The sequence below is a fragment of the Leptodactylus fuscus genome, chromosome 1 (genome assembly GCF_031893055.1).
Source record: "Leptodactylus fuscus isolate aLepFus1 chromosome 1, aLepFus1.hap2, whole genome shotgun sequence".
Classification (NCBI taxonomy): domain Eukaryota; kingdom Metazoa; phylum Chordata; class Amphibia; order Anura; family Leptodactylidae; genus Leptodactylus; species Leptodactylus fuscus.
This window is the reverse complement of record NC_134265.1, coordinates 198,253,100-198,280,175: the sequence shown is the minus strand read 5'-3', so window position 1 is coordinate 198,280,175 and position 27,076 is coordinate 198,253,100. Positions and strand designations below refer to the sequence as shown.

Genomic DNA, 27,076 nt, shown 5'->3' with positions numbered 1-27,076 from the left:
TATGTGGGTGTAAATTACTGTTTGGGAATACAGCAGGGCTCAGAAGGGAAAGAGAACTATGCTTTTTAGCTTTTGGAGTAGAGATTTAGAAGGACTGGTTTTTGGCCACCATATTGTTTTTGCACAGCCCTTGAGGTGCCAGCAAATTGGTATTTCCGAGGATGTGACCTTGAAGACGCCATTTTAGGCCGGGGTCCCACGGCTTGGGAATGCTGTAGTTTCCTCATAGATATAATTGTAACAAAGTCCGTGGAGGAAAACTGAGTGAACTTTCTGTTTAAAGCGCTGTGGGAAGAACCGCCATGCTTCATCATCATTATTATTATTATTATTATTATTATTATTGTTTTTATAGCACCATTAATTCCATGGTGCTTTACATTTGGGGGTTACATACAGTACACAAAATATACAAACAGATATAATACTAACAATGACCGACTGGTACAGTGGGGTAGAGGGCCCTGCCCGCAAAGGCTTACAGTCTATGAGGGAAGGGGGTAGAGACAGAAGGAGAGGGGGAGACTGTACAGATGGCAGTGCAGTGATAGTGTTATTGGAGGTTGTAGGCCTTCCTGAATAGGTGAGTCTTCAGTGTCTTCTTGAAGCCTGTGATTGTGGGGGTCAGTCTTAAGTGTCTTGGTAATGAGTTTGAGTATGGTGGATGCACAGGAGAAATCTTGGAGGCGGTTGTGTGAGGAGCGGATGAGAGCGGAGTAGGAGATCTTTGGAGAATCTGAGGTTACTTGTGGGCAGGTAGTGGGAGATTAGGTCGGAGATATATGGAGGGGACAGGTTGTGGATCGCTTTGTATGCTAAAGTTAGTAGCTTGAACTCAATACGTTGGGCAATGGGTAGCCAGTGGAGGGACTGGCAGAGGGGAGCAGCCGATGAAATACGGGGGGCGAGGTGAATTAACCGAGCGGCGCAGTTTAAGTTGGACTGGAGGGGGGCGAGGGTGTTAGCTGGGAGTCCATGGAGAAGGGTGTTGCTGTAATCTAAGCGGGAAATTATGAGGGCATGGACTAGCATCTTACTAGTTTCTGGCAGCAGGAAGTGTTGAGGGTATGAACGTGCGACTTGAAGGATAGGTCGGAGTGCAGGGTTATTTCAAGGCATCGGGCCCATGGGACAGTGGTAAGTGGGGTTCCATTAACTTTGATAGATGGGTCAGGTAAAGGGACCATACGGGGTGGGGCGAAGATGATGAACTCCATTCTCTCCATGTTGAGTTTCAAACACCGGCTGGAGAGAAAGGAGGCTACGGCTGCTAAGCAATCTGGAACTCTGGCCAACAGAGAGGTAATGTCTGGTCCAGAGATATATATTTGGGTGTCGTCGGCATAGCAATGGTATTGAAAACCATGAGATTCTATGAGTTTGCCTAGGCCGAGGGTGTAGATGGAGAACAGGAGGAGTCCTAGAACGGAGCCTTGGGGGACACCTACAGAGAGAGGACGAGGTGAGGAGGTGGCGTGCGAGTGGGAGACACTGAATGTGCGGTCAGTGAGGTATGAGGAGATCCAGGGAAGGGCCAGGTCTGAGATACCGAGGGATGAGAGAGTTTCTAGCAGGAGGGAGTGGTCAACTGTGTCAAAGGCAGAGGAGAGGTCAAGGAGGAGGAGGACAGAGTAATGGCGCTTGGCTTTGGCAGTTAGAAGGTCATTATTGACTTTTGTTAGGACACTTTCAGTGGAATGACGGGGTCTGAAGCATGGCCAAAGTCTGTCAAAGAACATGTTGGACGAGAGATAGGAGGAGAGTTTGGAGTGGACATGTTGCTCAAGTAGTTTTGAGGCGAACGGGAGCAGTGAGATGGGACGATAATTGGCTGGAGAGGACGGGTCGAGGGACGGTTTATTAAGTATAGGAGTGGCATGTTTGAAGGCTTCTTCCCTTCCGCCTTCAAACATGCCACTCCTATACTTAAGAAATCGTCCCTCGACCCGTCCTCTCCAGCCAATTATCATCCCATCTCACTGCTTCCGTCTCCGCTGGTTTCCCAATAGATATAATTGTAACAGAAAGTCCGCGGAGGAAAACTCCATAAACTTTCTGTTTTAAAGCACTGAATGGCTACAAGAGGAATGGCAAAGATATAGTTAGTTCTAATACTTCTACCTTCTGGTCAATTCACTCCTGATTTTTATCTCTTCCTGATTCTTCCCGCAGCGCTTTAAACAGAAAGTTTGCAGAGTTTTCCTCCGTGGACTTTCTATTACCATTATATCTATGGAGAAACCTCCGGCGTTTCCGTAGATTTAATTGACATGCTGCGATTTCCATAAACGTGCCGGTTTTGGAAAAAGCAGCGTGTCCATTCTGTGGTTTTTACCACAATGTGGCTATGGGATTCGCATGAATCCCATCCACTTTGCAATTACTGTAAAACGCGGTGATTTTTTTCCATGTCATCTCCACCGCGGGAAAATAACAGAGTTTCCGACCCGTGGGGCCCCAGCCTTAGGCTAAGTCCCCACGGGCCGTAACCGCAGCACAAAAGCGCTGCGGGAAGAACGCATTGCGGTTCTTTCCGCAGCACTTTTAAGAGAAAGTTCACAGTTTTCCTCTGCGGACTTTCTCTTAACATTATATTTACGGGAAAGCCGCCGGCGATAGACGCGCTGCGATCTTTTCCGCAAAGTGGGGATGGGATTCGCATGAATCCCATCCACTTTGCCTGCACCGTAAAACGCCACGATTTTTCCGGCAGCGTCTCCGCTGTGGGCAAATCACGGCATTTCTGGGCCGTGGTGCCCCGGCCTTAAGCGGCTTTTCTGCAATGTGGGGCCTAAATGAAAAGTGCTGTATTTTACAGTTCCTGCAAAGTGAATGAGATTTCAATAATTTAATCAACATGTCACAGAAAAAGAAAACCTACATTTTCAAAAAATTGCAAGTGTTTTCCTATATATTTAATAGGGAAAGAAGAAAAAAAGAGAAGCAATCTTTTTGATGCATTTTGCACCTCATAAGTTCCCATTTGCAAAGTCCTCACTAGTAAACTTGATTGTGAAAGAACCAAGAGAGTATCTGACAATGTTCATGTCAGTTACAGAATCTACAGTTTAGTGGTACTACATATGTTTTTAAAGGGTACCTGAGTTTTCATGAATATTTGAAATATGTGAAGGGTCTTGCTGTGTAGTCGGCTGTATGACCATATAAGCCTTCATACAAATTTTCCATTTGTCTTAATGTGTAAGAGTACAATAAGGAACAGTCTGCATCTCCCCTATCCATTACTGATACTTGCCGGGAGTAACTATACAATAGCAAACAAATAGTTGAAAATTACCCCAGTGACCATAATATTGGAGATCCAGGAACACTGAACTGTAAATACAGGGCAAACACATGTAAGGGCTCGTTCACATCTGCGCCGGCACTCCGTACTTCAGGTTTCCGTTTCCTGCATAAAACAGAGCAGGAGACGGAAACCTGCAGGAGTCTTTCTCACCCATTCATTTAAAAAATCCGGTTTCGCGGCGGAGAGCATAAAACGCTCACTGCCACTCACGGCCGGACCCGGTCTATGGTTTCCGTCTTCTGGCATGCAGAAGACAGAAACCATAGAACGGAGACCCTGAACGCAGGTGTGAACCTAGCATCACCAAGCAGATAAAACAGAAGAAAAAAAAATCTGAGTAGTCGGGAAAGCCAACTGTTCCGCATCTGCTTCCCACCATTCAGCTTCAGCAAATAAACAGATGTTATTTGTGCCAATTCAGCCGTGCCACCCCCAGGATTAATTCTTTTACCCCCCTTTTGGAGTTGACTAAGGGTGCATTCACACTACGTAAACGGCAGCTTATTCTGAACGTAAAACACGTTCAGAATAAGCGGCGTATAAAGCAGCTCCATTCATTTCTATGGGAGCCGGCATACGAGCGCTCCCCATAGAAATGAATGGGCTGCTTCTTTCACTACGAGCAGTCCCACTGAAGTGAATGGGATGTGCCCGCGTGTACGCTCCGGCATGAGCAGAGCTAGCCGTACACGCCAGCACATCCCATTCACTTCAGTGGGACTGCTCGTAGTGAAAGAAGCAGCCCATTCATTTCTATGGGCAGCGCTCGCATGCCGGCTCCCATAGAAATGAATGGAGCTGCTTTATACGCAGCTTATTCTGAACGTGTTTTACGTTCAGAATAAGCTGCCGTTTACGTAGTATGAATGTACCCTAATATGCTATCCGTACTTCCACAAGCAGCAAGAAGTAAATAAAAGACTTTTCTTACATTGTAAGCTGTGATTTGCAGAATCCTCAGACTTTTGCACACAACAGTTTGCAGACCTGTCTGTGCAGGAATAAAACTCTTCCCTCTACATTCACTGTGTGAAGACAAAACAGATCCTCCCTCCTCCAGAGGTCTTGCTTATCAAACCATCTATGGATGGACCTTTCATGTTAAAGGGATCCTATCTTTTAAACACAATTTTTTTTTCTCCATAACATGTCGGAATAGCCTTAAGAAAGGCTATTCATCTCCTGCCTTTTCTTTTCATCTCCGTGCTGCGGTTCGCCTGCAATCCCGTTTTTTCTTGGTATGCAAATGAGCTCTCTCGCAACACTGGGGGCGGGCCGCAGTGCTCAAACAGCACTGGGGGCGTCCCCAATGCTACCAGAGAGCTCTCCAGCGCCACCTCCATCATCTTCTGCGACGAGGTCTTCTCCACGTCCACTTCCGGCGGTGTCTTTTTACTTCTAGGCCTAGGGCAAGCCAACTGCGCATGCCCACGGCCACTAGAAAAATGACCGTTTCCACAGTATTATAAGCGGCCATTTTCTCATGGCTGGCGGGCATGCTCAGTCAGCTTGCCCGAGGCCTAGAAGTAAGAAGACGCGGTGAAGACCTCGTCACAGAAGAAGATGGAGGCTCTCTGGCAGCATTGGGAACGCCCCCAGCGCTGTTTGAGCGCTGGGGCCCGCCCACAGTGCTGCCAGAGAGCTCATTTGCATACCGAGAAAAAACGGGATTGCAGGCGAACGGTGAAGAAAAGGAAAGGTAGGAGACGAATAGCCTTTCTTAAGGCTATTCCGACATGTTAGGGAGAAAAAATTGTGTTTAAAAGATAAGATCCCTTTAAAGAGGACCTTTCACCTGCTGGGGCACCTGTAGTGTAATGCACCACTAGCTTTCATGTTCTGTGCCCCCGGTGAAGAGCTATCTGTGTCGGTACCGTAGCTCTTCACTGTCAGAAGCGTGTTTCTGACAGTCAGTCAGGAACGCCCTTCTTCACAGCAGTGCCTACTGTGCCCTGTGAGAGGGGGTGTTGCTTACTTGTTTGTCTGAAACAAAAAAACGTGGTGTGAAAGTTACCTCCGTCTTTATCACAGCACACAACCCCTTTGCCTGTGTGTGCCAATACTTGTAACTTCGTACTAGCACAGCCATCTGACCTACTGGGCTGTGAGGAGATGTAAAGAGCTCCAGAAATCTGCCAGCCTTCTGTGCCTGCTGCACATGCCAGAGTTCATTCATGGAGTGCCTCTGTGAGCACCTTTGTCCCCTTCTCTCTGAATAGTCAGAAATACAAGTGAAGAGACTCTCCTGACTTACTCCACTCAATAGGAATATGCTGTATATACTCAGAGATGGTGACCATAATCTTGGCCTCCAAGTAAATGGGAATTATGGATATCCTAGAGTCAGTTCACACACAGTTTTTTGCAGACTGATTTTGACACAGAAAAAAAAAACGCCTCCCATTCATTTCAGTGAGACTCAGTAGCCTTTTTTTTCTGCTAACAATTTTTTTCAGCTAGCAGAGAAAAAAAAATGAACATGACCTATCTTCAGGTGGATTCCGCGGCTGAGTCAGCTGCAGCAACTGTGGCTTGAGACTCCTACTTGATTAGGCCCATTCATCTGGGTCTAATCGGGAGCGGGATGCATTGCATCGGAATTTTGTCGCCACTAGCCGGGCAAAAAAGCCAGCGGTGGAAAGTGAAGAGGAATTTCGGGATGCAAATGTAGTGCAGTGGTATCCCGCTCCTGATTAGGCCCGAATGAATGGACCTTGAGCTGCAGGAAGATAGGGCATGTTGCTGCTTTTTCCCGCTAGCTGAAAAAATTGTTAGGCCGGGGCCGCACGGCATGTAAGCGCCGCAATTTGCCCGTAACGGAGACACTGCGGGAAAAATCATGGTGTTGTACAGTGCAGGCAAAATGGATGGGATTCATGCGAATCCCATCCCCACTTTGCGGAAAAGATCGCAGCGCGGACCTGCTGCGATTTGCAAAGCCGTTGCAGCTTTGCAAATCGCAGCATGTCAATTATATCTACAGAAACGCCAGCGGATTTCCCGTAGATATAATGTTAAGAGAAAGTCCGCAGAGGAAAACTGCAATGCGCAACGCAATGCGTTCACACAGCAGTTCTTTCGCAGCGCTTTAGCGTTGCAATTATGGCCCATGGGGCCTTAGCCTTAGCGGGGAAAAAAACAAAAAAAAACGAGGGACTGCCATTGAAATGAATGGGAGGCCTTTTTGCAGGTGGATTCTGCCTCAAAATCCACCTGCAAAAAAAACTCCATGTGAACAGACCCTCAGTAGGGAGTTGTTGTTGTGTTTTTTTTTTTTTTTCTCCCCCCAATTATATGAACAGGGCTTAATACTATAACATAACAGTAAAAAAAATTTGAGGACGGGTTCACATCAGTGCCCCAGTCTCTGTTTTGCAGGTTTCCGTTTCCTGCCCGAAACTGGACAGGAGACGGAAACCTGCTGTCGTTTTTCAAACACATTCATTTGAATGGGTTTGGAAAGTGAGCGCCGGTGAGCATTTTGTGCTCTGCCATGAAACCATTTATTTTTAACTGGACACAAAGTCGGACATGTGTGTCCAGTAAAAAGAAAAAAAAACAAAAAAAAAAACGTGGAGAGCACAAAACGCTCACAGTCGCTCACGGCCGGACACTGTCTGCCAGGTTTCTGTCTTCTGATGGCAGAAGACGGAAACCTGAAAACGGAGATCGGGCGCAGGTGTGAACCCGCCCTAAAAAGCACATTGAACATGAGTTTTACTCCCTTTGGGAACTGTTTGCTACTTTTTTTTTTCTTGTTTCTTGCAGGAGTATACCTGCCCAAGATGTGAATCTGGCTTCATTGAGGAACTTCCTGAAGTGAGGTAAGTTAATGCAGAAAGACTTTGCCTTCAGAGCTTTTTCCAGTTTTATATAAAATATAGCATAGTCTGCCATTATCTTTGTTATTGAATGGGAGCATTCCTGTTTGCATCCAGTGACTGAAAACTCTGATCTGATTTTTTGGAGGTTTGGTATTTTGTAAGGCGTTTTGTTTTACCACTGTTCATTCACAGACATTAAAAGGACCCTTATTTTCTTTAACCCCTTAAAGACATATGATGAAGTGGTTCCTACATTAAAAAAAAAACCCAATGTTTATGCCCCAGGGTTCATGTTGTGGAAAGAAAACAAAAAAACATGAAATAATTTTGCCTCAAGTCTGTTGGAAATAAACGGATGCTGGCTTCAAAATAACCTAACCACAGGATGCCATGTTATCAGGTGACTGATTTTTGGCTGAAAAACCCTTTTAACCTGTTGTACTTTTGCTTGGCAGATAACAGGTTCTAAAGTTATCGTTACTAGTAAGATGTGTCCTGAATTCACCAACTGGTGCCAGTATATACAGATAATTGAAGTGACCCGGGTGGTTCTGGACCCCTCCCCCTCCCGGGGTCACATGATTGGAACCAGCCCGACGCTTGCGTTACTCTGCACTACCCTCTTTCCCTGATGAGATGATATTTATATAAATATATATATATATATTTTTTTATCATATTGCTCTTCGTGCATGAGTCCACCCCATCCAGTAGTTGTTGAGCCCGACACTGTCTCCAGCTGATCACACTTCTGTCTTACTAGCTTTCCTACCTTCAGTTGGGTTATAGGTTTTCTATCTTTGTTTTCCAAAGGAGCCCAGAAAATAGTAGCAGCAGCTCTGGTACAGATCAAAACAGACATTCTTTTGAAGTAAGTAACCTTACTGTATTTTTCTTTTAAATTTATTTTAAAGCTGTGCAAGGTGGTCATCAAGGCAAATTCATCATCTTCTATTGCTCATATGGGTCTAATCATAAACCTTCCACGAATTGAGACTCGGTATACATACTAAATGCTACAAACACCGGGGATGGGAATGGTGACCTGACTGTGAAAGATTGGGGGATTATGCACAGTATGTGCGGGGGGAATTCTATAGGGAGCAGAGCATGTGAGAGGTAGAGGAGGAGCAAGGAGGCATTTTTACAGAAGGACAGGGGTGCTGGACTGATTTATTTTGAGGTCATATGGCTATCAGTTACTGTCCACTGCCCATAGACCTCAATGTAAAAAAAACCACTTCCTGTCCGTTTTTTCAAATGGACCAAAAAGTCCTGCATGTAGGATTTTTTTTAATTTTTTTTTTTGTCTGCTTTAAAAATGGACATGGTTGTAAACCAGACCTGGGCAATATACGGCCTGCGGGCCTCATTCGGCCCTATGACTGCTTCTGTTCGGCTCGCATAGCTTTTGGAAGTTTGTTCAAGGACCTGTGATGGTGTCATCACAGCCTATCACCAGGATAAGATATGACTTGTTAGTGGGCGGAGCCACACAGGACAGCGTGAAACAGCAAGCAGTCGGCAGTGGAGCCTGCTAGATGATAAGAGAGAAGAGACAGCATTCTCATAAATGTATTCTGAGTATTGTAAAACAAGCCATGCACATGTGGTTTAAACTGTACAGTCATAAGATGATAATGTCACAGATATATGGAACAACTGCCTGTACACTATCTGAATGGATACTCTCCTATGTAAAAAAAAAAAAAAAAAAAAAGCAAATGAATCAAATGATGTACCTGGTGGAGCTAAGTTTGGCTGCAACCACTTACATTGTATGTCACCCATAGGTCTGAGTGGTATGGTACTAGAAAAACGGGATGAATTCCAAAGAGGTTGCTGGAGGTGCAAACCCATGAAAATGGGGAGTCCATACACAGACTGGTGGACCATATGTATAGAAAATATCCTTGGTTTATTTAAAGAATCAACATGGAATCATGTTTCTGGGTATACGTTTTTTTTTATTATTTATTTATTTGTTAAAAAACGCACATACAGTATGCATAAATGCAATGAAACCGGAAATTAAAGCACCAAAATGATGCCAAAAGACACACCTTGTGAACACTGGAACAGCCACTCTCTGGGGAGGGGAGGGGCTCAAGAGTGGCTCAATATCTCTTAGCTGTTTTGTTGGGGGGAGGGGGGACAATTTTAAGATGAATTTGCTGCTTAAGGCTAAGACCCCATGTTGTGGAAACGCAGCTTTTTTTTTTTTTTTTGTTGAGGTTATTTGAGCCAAAGCCAGGAGTGGATTGAGCATAAGGAAGAAACATAAACTTTTTATAGAGTTCCCATTCCTTTTGGAGCCATTCTTGGCTTTGGATCAAAAAAACGCATCAAAATCTGCAACAAAAAAAGCTGTGCTTCCGCAACGTGGGGTCTCAGCCTTTAAAGGGGTTTTCCCATCTCAGACTTTCAGCACTCTGCCTCAGTGTCTGCTTCTCACTTCCTGTATTTCTCTCACCCCTCTTCCCTCTGGCTGAAGGAGACACAGAACACTTATACAGATCAGATACTATACAGATCCTTGTACAGAACAGGCTCGGTGTTTACATAGAGAGATAACAGACTTGGCTTTATCAGCAAAGTGCAATTATCTGAACAGATTGTCCTGCTGGCACTGTGTAAGTGTGCCTATCTCCCAGGTCTGTGGTTATAGCAAAGCTGTGTAAACAATGGGAGGAGTAAGTTCACATACCAGGCAAACAGCAGAATTTCTAAAGCAATATATTTAGGAAAAGGCTTCAATTTACATGAGCTATCAGTATAGATAGGATCCTTGAGGTGGGACAGCCCCTTTAATGCGGCCTTGCCATCTGCATACCTTAATATGTCACCGCTGTTGTTAGGAGGCCTGGATTAATATTGGCTATCAGATATGGAATCGACCAATCATGGCAGAGGAGTGAGCTGTTAACTACCGGTATGTTGGTATCCAGTCCTGAGTGATCACCTGGGAACTAAAAGTGTGTACTATGCTCCAGTCTTTGGAGAATGTAAACTTCTGCTGACTTACCGCTGTTTCCTTCAGGAGTGTGTGTCACAGAACTGATAGATGGCTGCCATGATTGTGGAGCTTAAGGTCTGGTTGTGAAACCTGACAGAAAATAGGTCATAAGAGTGAAGGGATAGCCTGCACTATTGATCTATATTGGGTCAATGTGTACCATGTGAGGAACGAGTGAGATAATATAAAAGGTGTTGGTATAAAATGTGTTGGGGATAAGGGGCTGAAGGTAAGAATTACCATACATGCAAAAAAGACAGTATCTTCTTAAACAATTGTCAAAAGGTTTTTTCTAATTCCTGAAGCAATTTTTTCAGCCTATGAAAAACTTTGTGAACATACCCCAACGACAGCAATGGCCCATTGAGGTATGCAGCTGCCATGGATGGATTAATTTTATTTCCCGATTGTCACCAATAATACATATTGAACCTGTCAAGTAAGGGGAAAGGTTTTCTTTCTACTTTTATGCTGTATAGTTTTATGCAATGCATGACTCTACTATTCTCCCCACCCCTGGTGGGTTGGTGGTCCATTGTTCACATGGGGTGCTGTTTTGTTTTTTTAATGTTTTAATGCTGTTTTTTTATGTTCTATATAAATACTGTTAATTTGAAATTGGGGACTTTGTACCCCAGAAAGTGTTTCTATTGATATTCTTTAAATAAACAAAGGATATTTTCTACAAACATCACCAGTCTGTGTGGCCCCCATATGGATGGTTTTGCGCCTCCAGCAACCTGCTTAGGATTCTTCCCATTTTTCACGTTAATGTAAAAAAATTTTCTAATATCACTTTTATTAAAGAAATATGTTTTCTTCTCCAATTTTTAGCCAGTTACTTTCTACGTATTGGCCTATGAAGAAGGGATGAGGGATAAACAAAAAAAGAAAATTCTAATATTTGTTGCTGTTACCCTCTGTACTAATCTCTTACCTTCTAGGTTGTAGAGAAGACACTTGGAGTGCCCAGAATGAGGCAATAAACGAACTTGCAGGAGAATCCTGCTCCAAACCTCCCTTCTCCATGGACCTCTGTGTGAGGCTGAATATGGAGACTAATGTAATGTCAACAAGCAGTCAGATTGAAGATAAGTAGCAGGGGAACAGGTTAATAAGTAGTATTACAGAGATCTGCTTCCTTGACTTGTAAATTTTTCATAAAGAAATAGTGCATTTCAATGCAATAAACTTAAGTGGAGCTATGCTTTTTAGGCAGGCTAAAAGCTGCAAATTTTCGGCGGTACATTACCCTGTGTAATAAGGGTAGTGCTGGCAATATTTACTACAGCCAATTGAGGAAATAATTGTTTTGGTGTACGTAAAATAAGGCTGATGCTGGTGAATACTGATCGGCACTTGACTGCAGAAGATTCGTGCACATTCTTAAACTTTTTTCCTGAAGGCCAGTGAAGGTGAGAAAAAAAAAACATACTCTTCTGTCCCCAGCAGACCAGACAACGGTTGTATTAGATGGTCCAATTACTTTGAATATTATTGAAAGACACTCGTTATGGGCAAATCATTTGCCCTAAAACTACCCATAGGACATTTTATATACATATTGATCTTAATCCCCATGTTTTGTTAACCCTTTCTTCCAAACATTTTGTTTTTATCTTAAAAGGGCCTTGAAGCTACGCAGTTCTCCTTGCCCCCTGGTTATGGACAAGTCACTTTTGGAATTTTCAATGAGGGTCTGGACTTCCCCATCTTTGGCACAAGTGGACCCGGTGAAGACAATCGTGAAGGGGAAAGCAGGAGAGAACCACAGTCTCGGCATAGATATAGTGCAAGGCATCCTCGCACCAGACTAAGCACAAGGCGAACTGCAGGGAGGCAAGAGGGTGTGCCTACATTAGAAGGGTGAGGAGAAGCTAATCAGAGTTGGTTATGGGGATGGGGCAGCATTTTGCATGGCAATGTATGATTTTAATGTTAGAGGTATTCCAGTTACAGCAAGATAAGAGATACTTTGCCTTTACTATGGGGTCTGATTGCTGGGGTGCCCATTATCATGAGAACAGTGGGGTTTGCACCTAAGTTTTGAACAGAGCACCAGGGCGGCCAGCATGCTCCTCTATTCATTTCAGTGTGGCTGCTGGAGACTTGGTGTTCCTTACTGCTTAGTTATCCCTGGGCTGCAAAGCCTGCCTTTCTGACAGTGGGTAGATATAACTGTGGAAATTAACGGCACAGATAGATGCCCCAGTGCTGGAAATACCTGTATATAATACCACACATCTATGAGGACGTGAAATGTTCACTTTAAGCAACAAAGGAGGTGACTGGAAGTTTATACTCTTCCCTGAATGTAGGATTTAAGTTTTTTGTTTATCCATGGCATGTCCTGTGGATCCATGCTGTCTTATCGCCCATTTCAATAGGAGAACTCTGCATTGGTAATCCGTATGCAACACTCACATTTAATATGATCTTTTGAAGCTAGTTCCACAATGTGTGAACATTTTTTATCCCTGTGATCAACTTTAAATATTTAGTATCATTCAAAAGTCGGTCCTTTTTTTTTTTTTTTTTTATTATTATTTAGAAAAATCCCCATGTGAAGAGACTACCCATCCCAGGAAGGAAAACCTTCAGATAAAAAAATGCACACCAGGGGAGTTTTGAGCTTTGTTGCTAGTATCCACACCATGGGGCTGGGGAAAAAATGGTCAGAGTTTGGTCTTATCCCAGGAGGCATAAGTAGCTGTAAACGCAGTGAATCACTGTTTAGTAAACAGCTAAACCTAGAGTGTGTATTACCACATCCCTACGCAGAAGTGTCTAAGATTGGCAATTTGGGTACAGGGTATATCTTGAGAAGGAGGTCTGCACAGCGATACCAATGAGTCAGTATTTTGTTTGAGAAGTTTTTCTCTTGGGCTCTGCACGTCAGAGGCAGTTTGTGAAAAGAAAATATCTGGACCAATCAGCAGGTGAAAGGTGCAACTGCAGACCATGCTCCCAGGACATGGTATTTGTGGGGGTGCCTGGAGCGGTGTCGCGCTGGAGAGTAAGGATCTCTCTCGTGTGGGGGAATCAAGCTGCTGCAGAGCCTTTTCCAGTGTATTGGGATCAGAGGAAAGGAGGAAGCAAAGAATCTGGTTGTATTCCAGCCAAGATAACTGGGTCCTGGAGTGAAAGCATGTAATTGCACAAGAAAAGGAAAGGGACCTGACCAGACTTACTCGACCTAGTCTTGTGTCAACCCAGCCAAAAAAATCGGTGAGACGAACAAGCCAAGAACATAGGGTTATGGAAGAGTGGACTGAGGGGACCAGGAACCCTAGCAATTAATTTGTTTTGACATGCTGTCCCATTGCACTGGAAGGAGAATTGGGTCATGGATAAGGTCTACTTCAAACTCCCGGATTGTGGAGCTAAATTCATCTCTACACGCTAACATTTAGGTGCCATGTGAAGGAGTGTGAGGAGAGGCTGGGGATCTCCAGGGATAGAAAGACCAGAGCATGGTCAGACCACAAGGCTAAACCAATCCAGGAGACTGGGGACCAAGAAAGCGCATGGTGGCTCATCAAGAGGTAGTCCAGACATAGGAGCCGTGACTCGGAATGTAATATCCACCATATGTCTGCAAGACATTGGCGATGAAGGGACAGGTATGGAGAAGGTAAGGAGTTAACCGAAGGAGCACTCCATGGATGGAGACACAAACAAGGACATGGACAAGAGTAACAGAAAGTAACAGTCTAAAGAGAAAGGAAAGAAAACAAAAAAGAAAACTCAGTGAGTGAGGAAGATCCACGTCAAGTAAAAGATATTAGCTACACAGTAATGTGATGGCTCTCGTGAGAGGCAAACTTTCCAATCACAAAGCTGACCCCCTCCAGTGAGAGCTCGTTCCATTCTGTGGTATCTGGATTTGCATTGGGCTCTGGGAGGCTGAGCAGTTGCTGTGGTCCTTGTAGGGCAGGCCAATCTGTAGGGTCCAAAGGAGAGATGCCCAGGAGAGCCATAGACTTCTGTGCTGCATCTTGTCTAAAGCCCTCTCGTAGCAGTTAAATTCCCCTGTGGAACTTTAATACAGTCCTATCAACCCTGTTTGAGCCTCTAGAGGACATTTCCATCAATTTACTCACTTTGAAATTCTTTTCTCCTGGCTTTTAACTATGTCAGAGAACTTTGATATTCGTACTTTTTCTGCTCTTCCTCAATACCCCATCTTCTAGAATAGCTGTATTCATCAATCTACTCTGCTTTTTCGTGCTGAAGGCGGTACACATATTCCACATATCACCAAGGGTGGTCTTGCCTACCTTCTGCCATAACCCTAAACTCGGGACTTTCACTGCTTGGATGTCAGAGGATGTCTTATCAGATATTTAGAAATCTCTTCCAAATGGAGGAAGAATAAAAACAACCTTCTCCAGTTTCAGGATAGTTGTGCAAGTTGTTTTCTTCCTCCATTGCTAGATGGATCAAGCTGGTTATTCATTTGTCCCTTTCTTCCATTTCTTTGAACCCTCTAGTGGGATTGCAGCTCATTCAACAAGAGTTACAGCCTGGCCCAAAGGGTGGACGCATCCTTGTCTCAGATATGTAGGACAGCCACGTGATGTGTCTTAAAACTTATGGAACGAAGTAGTAAACCAATGATAAAGAAACCAGTGTCAGTCCTGAAAATTTAAAGAACTTTAATTTGATGAAGAGCTTCCTCATTCATGAGGAGGTTCTAGCCTCTAAATGAGGCAGCTCTTTCACTTGGGTTACGTGCCTTTGCCAGCTACAAATGAGTATAGATTTCACCATAGATTTCAGTGATCATTTGTGCTAATAAATTGGCATGAATTATACTAAATGTAGTGAAACTCTGCCACTTCTGCTTCCATGAAAGTTGTGTGGGAAGCGCAGTGTCACAACTTGCGATTAAAAAGCAGTAAACCTGCGGATAATAAAAATAATAAAATTTACACTACCGTTCAAAAAGTTTGGGGTCACCCAGACAATTTTGTGTTTTCTATGAAAACTCGCACTTTTATTTATCAAATGAGTTGCAAAATGAATAAAAAATATAGTCAAGACATTGAAAAGGTTAGAAATAGTGATTTTTATTTGAAATAATTTTCTCCTTCAAACTTTGCTTTCGTCAAAGAATGCTCCTTTTGCAGCAATTCCAGCCTTGCAGACCTTTGGCATTCTAGCTGTTAATTTGCTGAGGTAATCTGGAGAAATTTCACCCCATGCTTCCAGAAGCTTCTCCCACAAGTTGGATTGGCTTGATGGGTACTTTTTGCATACCATACGTTACGGTCAAGCTGCCCCCACAACAGCTTAATGGGGTTGAGATCTGGTAACTGGCGCTGGCCACTCCATTACAGATAGAATACCAGCTCCTTCTTCCCTGAATAGTTCTTGTATAATTTGGAGGTGGCTTTGGGTCATTGTTCTGTTGTAGGATGAAATTGGCTCCACAGGGTATGGCATGGCGTTGGAAAATGGAGTGATGGCCTTCCTTATTCAAAATCCCTTTTACCTTGTACAAATCTCCCACTTTACCAAAGCAATCCCAGACCATCACATCACCATGCTTGACAGATGGCGTCAGGCACTCTTCCAGCATCTTTTCAGTTGTTCTGTGTCTCACAAATGTTCTGTGTGATCCAAACACTTCAAACTTCGTTTCGTCTGTCCATAACACTTTTTTTTCCAATCTTCCTCTGACCAATGTCTGTGTTCTTTTGCCCATATTAATTTTTCTTTTATTAGCTAGTCTCAGATATGGCTTTTCTTTGCCACTCTGCCCTGAAGTCCAGCATCCCGGAGTCGCCTCTTCACTGTAGACGTTGACACTGGTGTTTTCTGGGTACTATTTAATGAAGCTGCCAGTTGAGGACCTGTGAGGCGTTGCTTTCTCAAACTGGAGACTATAATGTACTTGTCTTGTTGCTCAGTTGTGCAGCGGGGCCTCCACTTATTTCTACTCTGGTTAGAGACTGTTTGTGCCGTCCTCTGAAGGGAATAGTACACACTGTTGTAGGAAATCTTCAGTTTCTTGGCAATTTCTCGCATGGAATAGCCTTCATTTCTAAGAACAGGAATAGACTGTTGAGTTTCACATGAAAGTTCTCTTTTTCTCGCCATTTTGAGAGTTTAATCAAACCAAGAAATGTAATGCTCCAGATTCTCAACTAGCTCAAAGGAAGGTCAGTTTTATAGCTTCTCTAACCAGCAAAACCGTTTTCAGCTGTGCTAACATACTTGCACAAGGGTCTTCAAGGGTTTTCTAAACATCCATTAGTCTTCTTACACAGTTAGCAAACACAATGTACAATTAGAACACTGGAGTGATGGTTTCTGGAAATGGGCGTCTATACACCTATGTAGATATTGCATTAAAAACCAGACGTTTGCAGCTAGAATAGTCATTTATCACATTAACAATGTATAGAGTGTATTTCTGATTCATTTAATATTATCTTCATTGAACAAAACTGCTTTTCTTTCAAAAATAAAGAAATTTCTAAGTGACCCTAAACTTTTGAACGGTAGTGTATATAATTTTTTTTTTTTTCTAGAAAATCCTTCAAATTTAAATTCCCATATTATTTGGATACATTCATACATTGTAGCAAGAGGAAACTATATTTTGTAACTTGAACCTTTACCTCATATGCTGGCCAAAAATGGAGCTTTACTTTAAAACCAAGTTGTTCCATAGAGTTCAGACCTAAAGCTCTTAATTGTTAGCACTGCCAGATATACTTCTTGAAAGAATGTTGTCAAAGCTGGAAGTCATGCGAAAGCACAGTATACAGTCATGGCCAAAAGTTTTGAGAATGATACAAATATTAATTTTTACAAAGTCTACTGCTTCAGTTTTCCTAATGGCAATTTGCATATACTCCAGAATGTTATAAAAAGTGATCAGCTTAACAGCAATTACTTGCAAAGTCAATATTTGGCTAGAAAATGAACTTTATCCCCCAAAACACATTTCAACATCATTGCAGCCCTGCCTTAAAAGGACCAACTAACATCATTTCAGTGATTGCTCCATTAACACAGGTGTGGGTGTTGATGAGGACAGGGCTGGAGATCAATCTGTCATGATTAAGAATGACACCACTGGACACTTTAAAAGGAGGCTGGTGCTTGGCATCATTGTTTCTCTTCTGTTAACCATGATTATCTCTAAAGAAACATGTGCAGTCATCATTGCACTGCATAAAAATGGCCTAACAGGGAAGAGTATCGCAGCTAGAAAGATTGCACCTCAGTCAACAATCTATCGCATCATCAAGAACTTCAAGGAGAGAGGTTCCATTGTTGGCAAAAAGGCTCCAGGGCGCCCAAGAAAGAACAACAAGCGCCCGGACCGTCTCTTAAGAGTGTTTCAGCTGCGGGATCGGGCTACCAGCAGTGCAGAGCTTGCTCAGGAATGGCAGCAGGCAGGTGTGAGTGCATCTGCATGGACTGTGAGGCGGAGACTCTTGGAGCAAGGCCTGGTCTCAAGGAGGGCAGCAAAGAAGCCACTTCTCTCCAGAAAAAACATCAGGGACAGACTGATATTCTGCAAAAGGTACAGGGAGTGGACTGCTGAGGACTGGAGTAAAGTCATTTTCTCTGATGAATCCCCTTTTTGATTGTTTGGGACATCTGGAAAACAGCTTATTCGGAGAAGACGAGGTGAGCGCTACCACCAGTCTTGTCTCATGCCAACTGTAAAGCATCCTGAAACCATTCATGTGTGGGGTTGCTCCCCAGCCAAGGGAATCTGCTCTCTCACAGTCTTGCCTAAAAACACAGCCATGAATAAAGAATGGTACCAGAATGTCCTCCAAGATCAACTTCTCCCAACCGTCCAAGAGCAGTTTGGCGATCAACAATGCCTTTTCCAGCATGATGGAGCACCTTGCCATAAAACAAAGGTGATAACTAAATGGCTCAGGGAAAAAAACATAGAGATTTTGGGTCCATGGCCTGGAAACTCCCCAGATCTTAATCCCATTGAGAACTTGTGGTCAATCAAGAGACGGGTGGACAAACAAAAACCTACCAATTCTGACAAAATGCAAGCATTGATTGTGCAAGAATGGACTGCTATCAGCCAGGATTTGGTCCAGAAGTTGATTGAGAGCATGCCAGGGAGAACTGCAGAGGTCCTGAAGAAGGGTCAACACTGCAAATATTGACTTGCTGCATTAACTCATTCTAACTGTCAATATAAGCTTTTGTTACTCATAATGATTGTAATTATATTTCTGTATGTGATAAAAACATTTGACAAACACACATAAAAACCAAAGGGCACCAGATCATGTGAAAATATAATATTTGTGTCATTCTCAAAACTTTTGGCCATGACTGTACACTTGCTGGCTACTATTATGCCTGGAAAATTGCATGCTTGTAAAGATTCTTAAATATATATTATGTTTTCATGGATAGGATCATTCAACAACTGGTAAATGGGATCATCGCACCTACCGCAATGCCAAACTTGGGGCTGGGACCATGGTAAGTCTTCTTGTTTCTGCCAATTCCACTTTTATGTAGCAAACAAACAAAAGAAGTCTAGAAATTTTTTATTTTTTTTTCTTCCCAATAACCACATATGTGTATGGCAGTTTGAGTGTAGTATAGCATTACAGCTCAATACCAAAACCGTAGACAGGTGTATTGTTCTTTTTGGGGAAACAATCTTTTTTATTTTTATTAGACACAACTACAAAATGTAAGAATGTTTAGCGAATTTAATGTGAGAGAGTATTACCGTAGTATACCAGTTATGCATCTATATAGAGAGATGTACAGCACTGTGCAAATTTTTTTATTTTCCAGCTACCTAAAATTCTTTAAAAAATAGGTTTTAGTCCATTAAAACTTCAATTAAGTGAGGGAACATACATTGAAATGTAACTCTATATTAGTTGTGATATTCCTTTTGGAAGAGGAGTCTTGAAAGTGGTGATTTTGGCCCCCAGAGAGTCGTGATCTCTCCCAAAGAATCTATCAGGGATTACTTGAAGGTGACAGAAGGAAGCCTATATATGTTTGGGGGGGGGGGGGGTTATTTTTTTTTTTTTTTTCCACACGTTCTTGCCATTATATTTTCCAGGAAGTTTTAGTAGTAAACTCTAGCCATGGTGAACGTTTTCTTTTGTAGATATATAGTAGAGCGTGTGCGTGCTATCTATCTATCTATCTATCTATCTATCTATCTATCTATCTATCTATCTATCTATCTATCTATCTATCTATCCTATCTATCTATCTTATTATTCCCTTCATCCAGGGGAGTTCTTCATTCCAATCCAATGGATTATGCTTGGGGAGCCAATGGCCTGGACACAATAATCACTCAGGTAATGGATTCCAAGTCTGTATTTGTAAAATGCTTATAAACATTTGTACTTTATCATTCAATTAATACTTTTTTTATTTATTTTTTTTTTAAATCTCTCAATCTAGTTACTTAACCAGTTTGAAAACACTGGACCACCTCCTGCTGACAATGAGAAGATCCAAGCCCTTCCTACTATCCAAGTAACAGATGAACATGTGGGTGAGTGCTTTTTTACTTTACCATTTGGTGTTTATTTTAAATATGGTGTTTTTTTTTTTTTGTTTTTTTTGGGGGGGGGTTGTCTAGAAGTCAGAGAAAATGTAGCATTTATTCCATATACAAAAGAAATGAGCTGTTCGGTGTAATCCGGGTTGGGGCCTCACCTGCTGGTGCACCATTTTCTTTAATGGTCAGTGCAAATTGCTTTTCTCTGTTTTGCTGGTGGCGCTGGATGGGCCTGCCTTGCATGCATTGAACATCTCATTTTGTATGTGGAATAAAAGCTGAACAACTCTGCAGCAAAATTGTAGTTTGACACAAAAAGGTGTGTTCACTGTGCCACTAAAATGCCTCAACTACAGCATATTGGTGGTTTAGCAGTTTTTGGTGGTAGACCGCCTTGAATGAATTGAGTGGACTTTTATAGTATTTATTCATTATAAGGCTACGTTCACAATAACATGACTTTAATCTGTTTTGATTAGGGTGGAGCAATAGTGTTCGGAAAAAATCGGATTCTGATCGGCGATCGAGAAAATTTCGAGATCGGAATTCCGAACACGATCTTTTTAGGTGCGATCGGGATCAGTAGTATTTCCCACAATGCCTTCACACTGAGTATATAGTGTATACTCAGTGTGAAGGCTCCACTGCGGTTCCATAGGAATGAATGGAAGCAGTCGACACACAGCCTTAACCCCCTGCGCGCCAGCTGCCTCCATTCATTCTAATGGGAGGCTAAGCTAACGTCTCGTAGCTACTTACCTCCAGAGATGGCTGATCCGCTGCTGTTCGCCTCGCTGCCGGTCCAGCTGCAGTCTTCTTCGCCTCGCGGCCCCCTCCCTGCCAGGTTAGGAGAGTGTGGGCGGGTACAGGGCGGGAGATGTGACGTCTCCCCTCCCAGTACCCGCCCACACTCTCCTAACCTGGCAGGTAGGGGGCAGCGAAGGGAGAAGACGACTGCAGCTGGAGCGGCAGCTAGGACAAGAAGAAGGAGAAGCAGCAGAGCAGCCATCTCTAGAGGTAAGTGGACACCAGGGGGGACTAAGTAGCCAGAGGATTAAAAAATAAAAAAAATCCTCTGGCTACTTAGCGATTCACTACACCGCGTGGATTCTAACAATTCTTAGATTCCATGCTGTATAGTGAATAGGATTGCTTTTAAAATCCAATCTCCGATTAAAAAAAAAAAAATAATCCCATTGACTTGCATTGGGATCGGAATTGGGATCGAGATCGGGTTTGAGTGAAAAATGATTGGAAATCTGATTTTATAATCGATCCTGAAAAGTCAGGATCGGCTCAACCCTAGTTTTGATGTGTCCTGGGATTAGAATGGACTGAAAGTTATAGAATAACATGCAGATTGAACACTGTTTGCATCCGTTATCATTCAGTGTGTAATGTTGAAAACAAGACTGAATCCTTTCCCTTCTCTCATGACAGTACACACTGAGAGGAGGAACCACCTCCAAGGACAGGAAACTTATAAAACGTCTTGGACCTCTTATTGCTTTGTGTGGTTTCTTGTCCTCGGGGGTAGGAAACCTATTCAGAGCATTCCTATAGAATACGTCTACTCAGATCTGTGGCTCATTCACACCCCCAGGCTATCTGGACCTAGTCTGACAACCCAACATCTGTTGCCATGTAAACAGGGCGAGTGGTAAGAGGTCCAGGCTATCCGGACCTAGTCTGGCAACACAACAGCAGTTGCCTGTGTAAACCGGGCGAGTGGTAAGAGTACCCTTCCTTCTTTTACAGCTGAGAGTATCTTTCAGATAGCAGATAATTTCCTATCCCTGATGGCTCTAAATCTAAAGCGATGTAACAATCAAGTGGTAGATTTTTTTTTTTTGTTTTGAGTTGGTACATCTTGAATTTGAAGGGAATGGCGCCAAGGCAACAAAATATTCAACAAGATCATAATTTGTAGGTCAGACCAGAGAGACTTATTTGCAATGAGAGCTAACAGGAAAGTATACAAGTTCTTTTACATTCACAAACTACAATCCCACAGCAATGGTTGCTCTGGTTCAGGACTGGCAAAGGAATCTGTTGTATACACCCCCCTCTTTCCCCATCTTTCTAATACCAAGGGTCATAAAGATTCGGGAGAGAAATTCTGTCTTATAGCTCTCTTTTGGCCCAGGGGGCCATGGCTTACCTGGCTTCAAAAAAATGTCTATAGCATGCTACAACAAGTGGACTGTGTTAGATCGTCTTCAAATAAGATGTTTACATCTCTCAGCCTGGATACTGAGAGAGATCTCCTAAGAAAAAAGGACCTTCCTGAGTAATATCTACCCTGCTAAAAAAAAAATAAAAGACAGACTGTAACCATAAGAATCTACCTGAGGACCTGGAATGCTTTCCTTCTAAATATTAGGGACGGTTCTATTACCATTCTTAGCTTGCCTAAAATTATAGATTTTCTCAAATCTTTCTGGGGGTTTGTATTCCCCCACTCTTAAAGTTCAGATCTCTGCACTCGGTGTCCATTTTCAAGTCAAACTAGCTCTAGATCTAAGTAACTAAATTCATGAAGGCAGTATCCAGATCTGTTCCACATCCCTAGTTGAGATTTGGACATTGCTCTAACAGGACTTTCCAAGGCTTTGAATCAACTCTGGCTAGATGATTTAAACAGGGCATTTTCCTTGCTTAAGAGTCAGAGGAAATCTCTCCTTTAGGGCTAAAGGCGCTCTACGGTAGGTCTATGGTCAACTCTTGGGCTGAAAGGAGACTTGCATGGTTTGATCAGATTTGCAAAGGTGCGGTTCAGCGGGCTGTGGTGCTCTCCATCCGCGTTCTTCAGACACCCTCTGTTGGATCTGGGGTTTTATGATTTATCCTTCTGCAGTAAAGGTCTCCAAGATGTCAACCGTCCCTAAACCTGTTTAGGGAGTGCTGCCATGGGAGAGGGGGAAAATGAAGATTACCCTTTTAACAATTAGATTTCTTTGCTTGCATGACAGTGCCCCGTCTAACTCCTAACCTTTTAATTCATTTAATCAGTGGGGTATAGATTTATAAAAGCTTTTTAAATGAATTTATATACGTTCTAGATTCCAGCTCGGCAACTACACTGAATGCAAGAGGAGGTCCAAGACGTTTTATAGGTTTCCTGTCCTTGGAGGCAGATCCTTCTCTCTGTGGGTGCTGTCATGGGGTCGAGATAATCATCCAGTTACTGTTAAGTGTAATCTTCATTTTCAATCCTCTTCTTGCTTGCTTTCCAAAATAACTTTCTCATCTGTTTGCCAACTAAACAAACAAGGTGGAAGAAAGCTTCCATCTTATTAATATTACAGTGAATGATAATGGATGCAGATGGAGGGTGCTTTCTCCGGATATCCCCGAGAAATCCATGATGCACTGCAATACATGTGAAGATTGCTTGCACCTGGCTATCTGTTGCCTTTTAAGAATTTTTCTCGGTATTTGATATAACAATTTTTTTTTTTTTCCCTGAAAAGTTTTGTGAATTGTTCCTGTAATTCGCAGGTTCGGGATTGGAATGCCCAGTATGTAAAGAGGATTATACAGTTGGTGAAAGTGTGAGACAACTTCCTTGCAATCACTTATTTCATAATAACTGCATCATCCCCTGGTTAGAGCAGGTCAGTGTGAAATGCCTTTACTTCTTCTTTCTTATTAAATCAGGCCCAGTGTGCTTTCCACTAGTTGCTTGCCCACATCAGTGGCAACGCTCTGTTTTACCATTTCTGGACAACTTGAATATTAATAAATTATCAGTATGTTGTGATTTGTCAAGTTTCTAACAGTATCTTAGGCCCGGTTCACATCTGCATTCGTCAAATCTGTTCGAAATTAGTATTTGAAATGTTCAAAAACTGATTTCAAACTGTCTGGATTAAAACACATTGATTTCAATGAGTTTTGAAAGTAATCCGCAGATATCAGTTTGTGCAAATTCTGTCTGGTTTCCGCTTTTTTGTGAGGAGGTTTTTTTTTTTGTTTTTTTTTGTGTTTGAGGTCTATGGAAAACAGATTACACAAACTGACATAAACGGTCTGGGTTGTTTGTTTGTTTTTTTGTTTTTGTTTTTTGAACAGGCACCCATTGATTATTTTGTCTAAAAAAAAAAAAAATCTGATTCGGGTATCCGCTGTGTAACTGCTTGGAATCCTTTTTGTGCCAAATAGTTTTTTCTCTTAAAACGGTTTGCAAGCGGACAGATACCCGACGCAGATGTGAACCCAGCCTACGAGCCTAAACTGGAAAATTGAACCTATGAATGGGCTTGGTTTTGTGCAGCAGTACTGGTGCTCAATAACTGTAGAAATGATGCCGGCAGGTTGTTCTAGTACACAAAACCTGCTTTTGCAGAGACATTCCTGATCTCGCTGGCTGAAATCTCATCCTTCACTCTAATGCAGAGCTTTTAAAGCCGTGTATGTGTGAACACTGAGGTTCAGATCATGTGAGGAAGCTTGAGCAGCCAAGGCTTCTGACAATAAAAATGCAACCTTGCCTCTTTAGTAAATAACTGATTTTTTTTTTTCTTTCTTTATACGTGAGGTATTTAAAGTTTTTAGCTAAATTTGGTTCTTCCTTTATTTTGTCATGGTCATGTAATGCACAAATAGGTGCATGGCAAGTTACAAGACATATGTTTTGATTGCTGTGCATCTGTGTGACAATCACATTACCTTGGATTGGGACCTAAACCAGGAACGACAGCAAGCAGAGATCTAGAAAATTTTAAGGACATGATAAAGAAAATTATTCAAACTACAACATTTGCTGAACTGAACTGGATTTGCTTTCTCTCATTCTTCTTTGACAAAGCAGGAGAACTACTGAAACTTAAAGCTCTATTTCACATTCCAAAGAACACCAGTAGTGCCTAGTGGATGCCAATAACTAACTTCTTATAATTGGTTTGTCCTGGTGCCTGTCATTTCAGTGACAAGAATGTTCTGCTATTCTGTCATATCTCCTATCAATTTTGACAGAATTGGAAATGTGAAGCGCTAATTTGGCATTGGGTATCTGTTATCTCTGATTTCACCAGAGGAAAAAGTTGTGCTGGGAGGACTTTTTCAACCGCAGTTGTAGACTGTTCACATCTACGTCAGACTCCATCATAGTCCTACAGCACGATCAAAGCTTAGAACAGGCATAATAAAGTGACGGGTCCCTCTTAGAGGCAAGTGCTTACTAGTTGTAAAGGGTTGTCACACTATTACATTACGCTTACTAAATTTTTGACGTATGAGTCGATTGGTACTTGTTGCATTTGTCTTACGATTGTTCTGTTCCTTTTTTTTCCCCCCATATGATTTAAAAAGAAAAAAACAAAGCTTATTTAATAATCAGCAACCAGTTGGAGCTTTCATTACATTATAAACTGTATTAAGAAAATGATATATGTACTGCAACTGGTAACTATAGGCAATATGGCAGTTTAGATGGGGGCCCATGTACATTAAAGTGCAAGTAAACTTTATTTTTCATGAATTAGTAGTGCAGAAAATGACACTTTGCAATATTGTTCACTAAAGGAAAGTGTCTTTTACAGCGTCCCTCCAGTTATAAATAGCTTTTTTAATAAATAACTAGTTCAGGTTAGTATAAGAAACTTCGTAATATATTTTATTAAAGAAACTTTTCTTCTTTTCAGATAGTTACTTTTTCCATATTAGTCTATGAAGAGGCGGGGTGGAGACTCTGCTAGGTTGTAGATAAGAAGCTGGATAGGCACAGAATGAGGCAATAAGTCAGTTAGCTAGTTGGCAGGCCTTTCTTTTTTCATAAAGCTATTTGATGCTGAAGAAAGAGGCCAATATTATGTGAAAATTCAGTCAGATTGAAGATGAGGAACCGGAAAACAGATCTCCTTTAATACGATGATATAACTGGAGATCTGCTTTAAGTATTTTTCCTGTCTTTGTCACTGCTCAGATAAGTATTAAAGTGCATGTTTCTTTATTTACTTTCTGTTTATATATTTTTACATAAATGTATACTTTATAGAGGACCTTTCATGTCCTCCAACATGGGGCATGTTCTATACCATTGAAAAACAGACATTGCTGAATTCAGCATACTGTAGGTGACTGTCCTGGGGGTTCCAGAGATATCGGTGCTGGTGTCAAAGCTCATTGCCTTCACTGGACAAAGAAAAATTGCCCCACCCACCCCCACAATCCATGACTGAGAGGTGTACTGTCAGGGGGCTGTTTCCCACAACCAAGCTGTAATGTAATGCCAGCGCTTATGACAATGACACAGTTTTATCAATAGCTAAAATGAATGATACTGGTATCTCTGAAATCAGGCAGATACTTGCACTGAATTCAGGACTGGCAGGTTTGCAGTGGTATAAAACATACCATATCTTCAAGGACATGAAAGGTTCTTTGTAATGATCTTTGAATGGAGTGAAACTATGAGCAACAGCATAACTATTGTTTTCTTCCCAACAGCATGATACATGTCCTGTATGTAGGAAAAGCCTGAGTGGTCAAAACACAGCCACAAATCCCCCAGGACTAACGGACATGAATTTCTCTGCTTCATCTGCTTCATCCTCATCCTCCACCTCCCCTACTGATGAAAATAATTCTGCCAATAACTCTTGAGCACCAGAGAAAGGGATGGGGAGCAGCTGCTGGGCATCGGCTCCTCACACCACCCTCTCTTCTGCTGCTTTCTTAACACTGCATTCAGAGCTGAAGAGGGAACCCTGCCCAGGAGTTCCTGAACAGGACATTTTGAGACTAAGGGGGTTAAATTTGTCTCTCCTCCTCCTTCCCAAGTGGAACAGCTGGGTACCATCATTTTTCATTTTCCCCTCCCTAGAATGACATCTGGCATGGAAGAGACTGTGTGGGTGTGATGTGTTTTTATTTTATTTTTCTATTTTATTTTTTTTTCTCCCCCCAAAAAAGGGTTTGGGTTTCCTCTTTGAAAGTTAGAGGTGCGGTAACTCCTTTTTATCACTTTTATTTTTTAATGCTTTGAGGTTTTTAATCTTTAAATTAAACATGTATGATTAATGCTGCTCTTGGCGTGAGCAGTTACTGCACAATGTTTACAGAATGCATTTTGTTCCCTGGCTGAGATAATACTACCTTCAAAATGTGCCATCTTATCAAGCAAGCGGGACATGGTAAAAGCAAGCTCTAGGATCACTCATGTCATTTGTTATTGATACAGGTGAGCTATAGTGCAATACCATACACCTTGCATCATTTAGAGTGTCAATTCTATTGTGAAACGATCCACAATAACGTCCCTTATTACTCTCAAGTGTGTTACTACTTCCTTCCAGGATAAAGGCAAATGCACAGAACTCTCAAATTTTTATTTTACAGTACGAAGGATTCTCATATGTACAAAATGACTTATTTAAAAAAAAAATTCT

At 42.2% G+C, this 27,076-nt stretch overlaps 1 protein-coding gene across 1 annotated transcript in view; it reads left to right on the top strand.

Annotated features, from left to right (window-relative positions):
- Window positions 1–27,018, top strand: part of RNF126 (ring finger protein 126) — a 29,708-nt gene extending 2,690 nt beyond the window's left edge. The window contains exons 2-9 of the mRNA XM_075281704.1: window positions 7,079–7,134; window positions 7,948–8,005; window positions 11,778–12,016; window positions 18,563–18,631; window positions 19,410–19,479; window positions 19,586–19,679; window positions 23,187–23,302; window positions 26,136–27,018. Of these exons, the coding sequence (XP_075137805.1) occupies window positions 7,079–7,134; window positions 7,948–8,005; window positions 11,778–12,016; window positions 18,563–18,631; window positions 19,410–19,479; window positions 19,586–19,679; window positions 23,187–23,302; window positions 26,136–26,291 (858 nt within the window). The 3' untranslated portion in view covers window positions 26,292–27,018. The remainder of the gene's footprint in view (window positions 1–7,078; window positions 7,135–7,947; window positions 8,006–11,777; window positions 12,017–18,562; window positions 18,632–19,409; window positions 19,480–19,585; window positions 19,680–23,186; window positions 23,303–26,135) is intronic.
- Window positions 27,019–27,076: the final 58 nt, after the last annotated feature.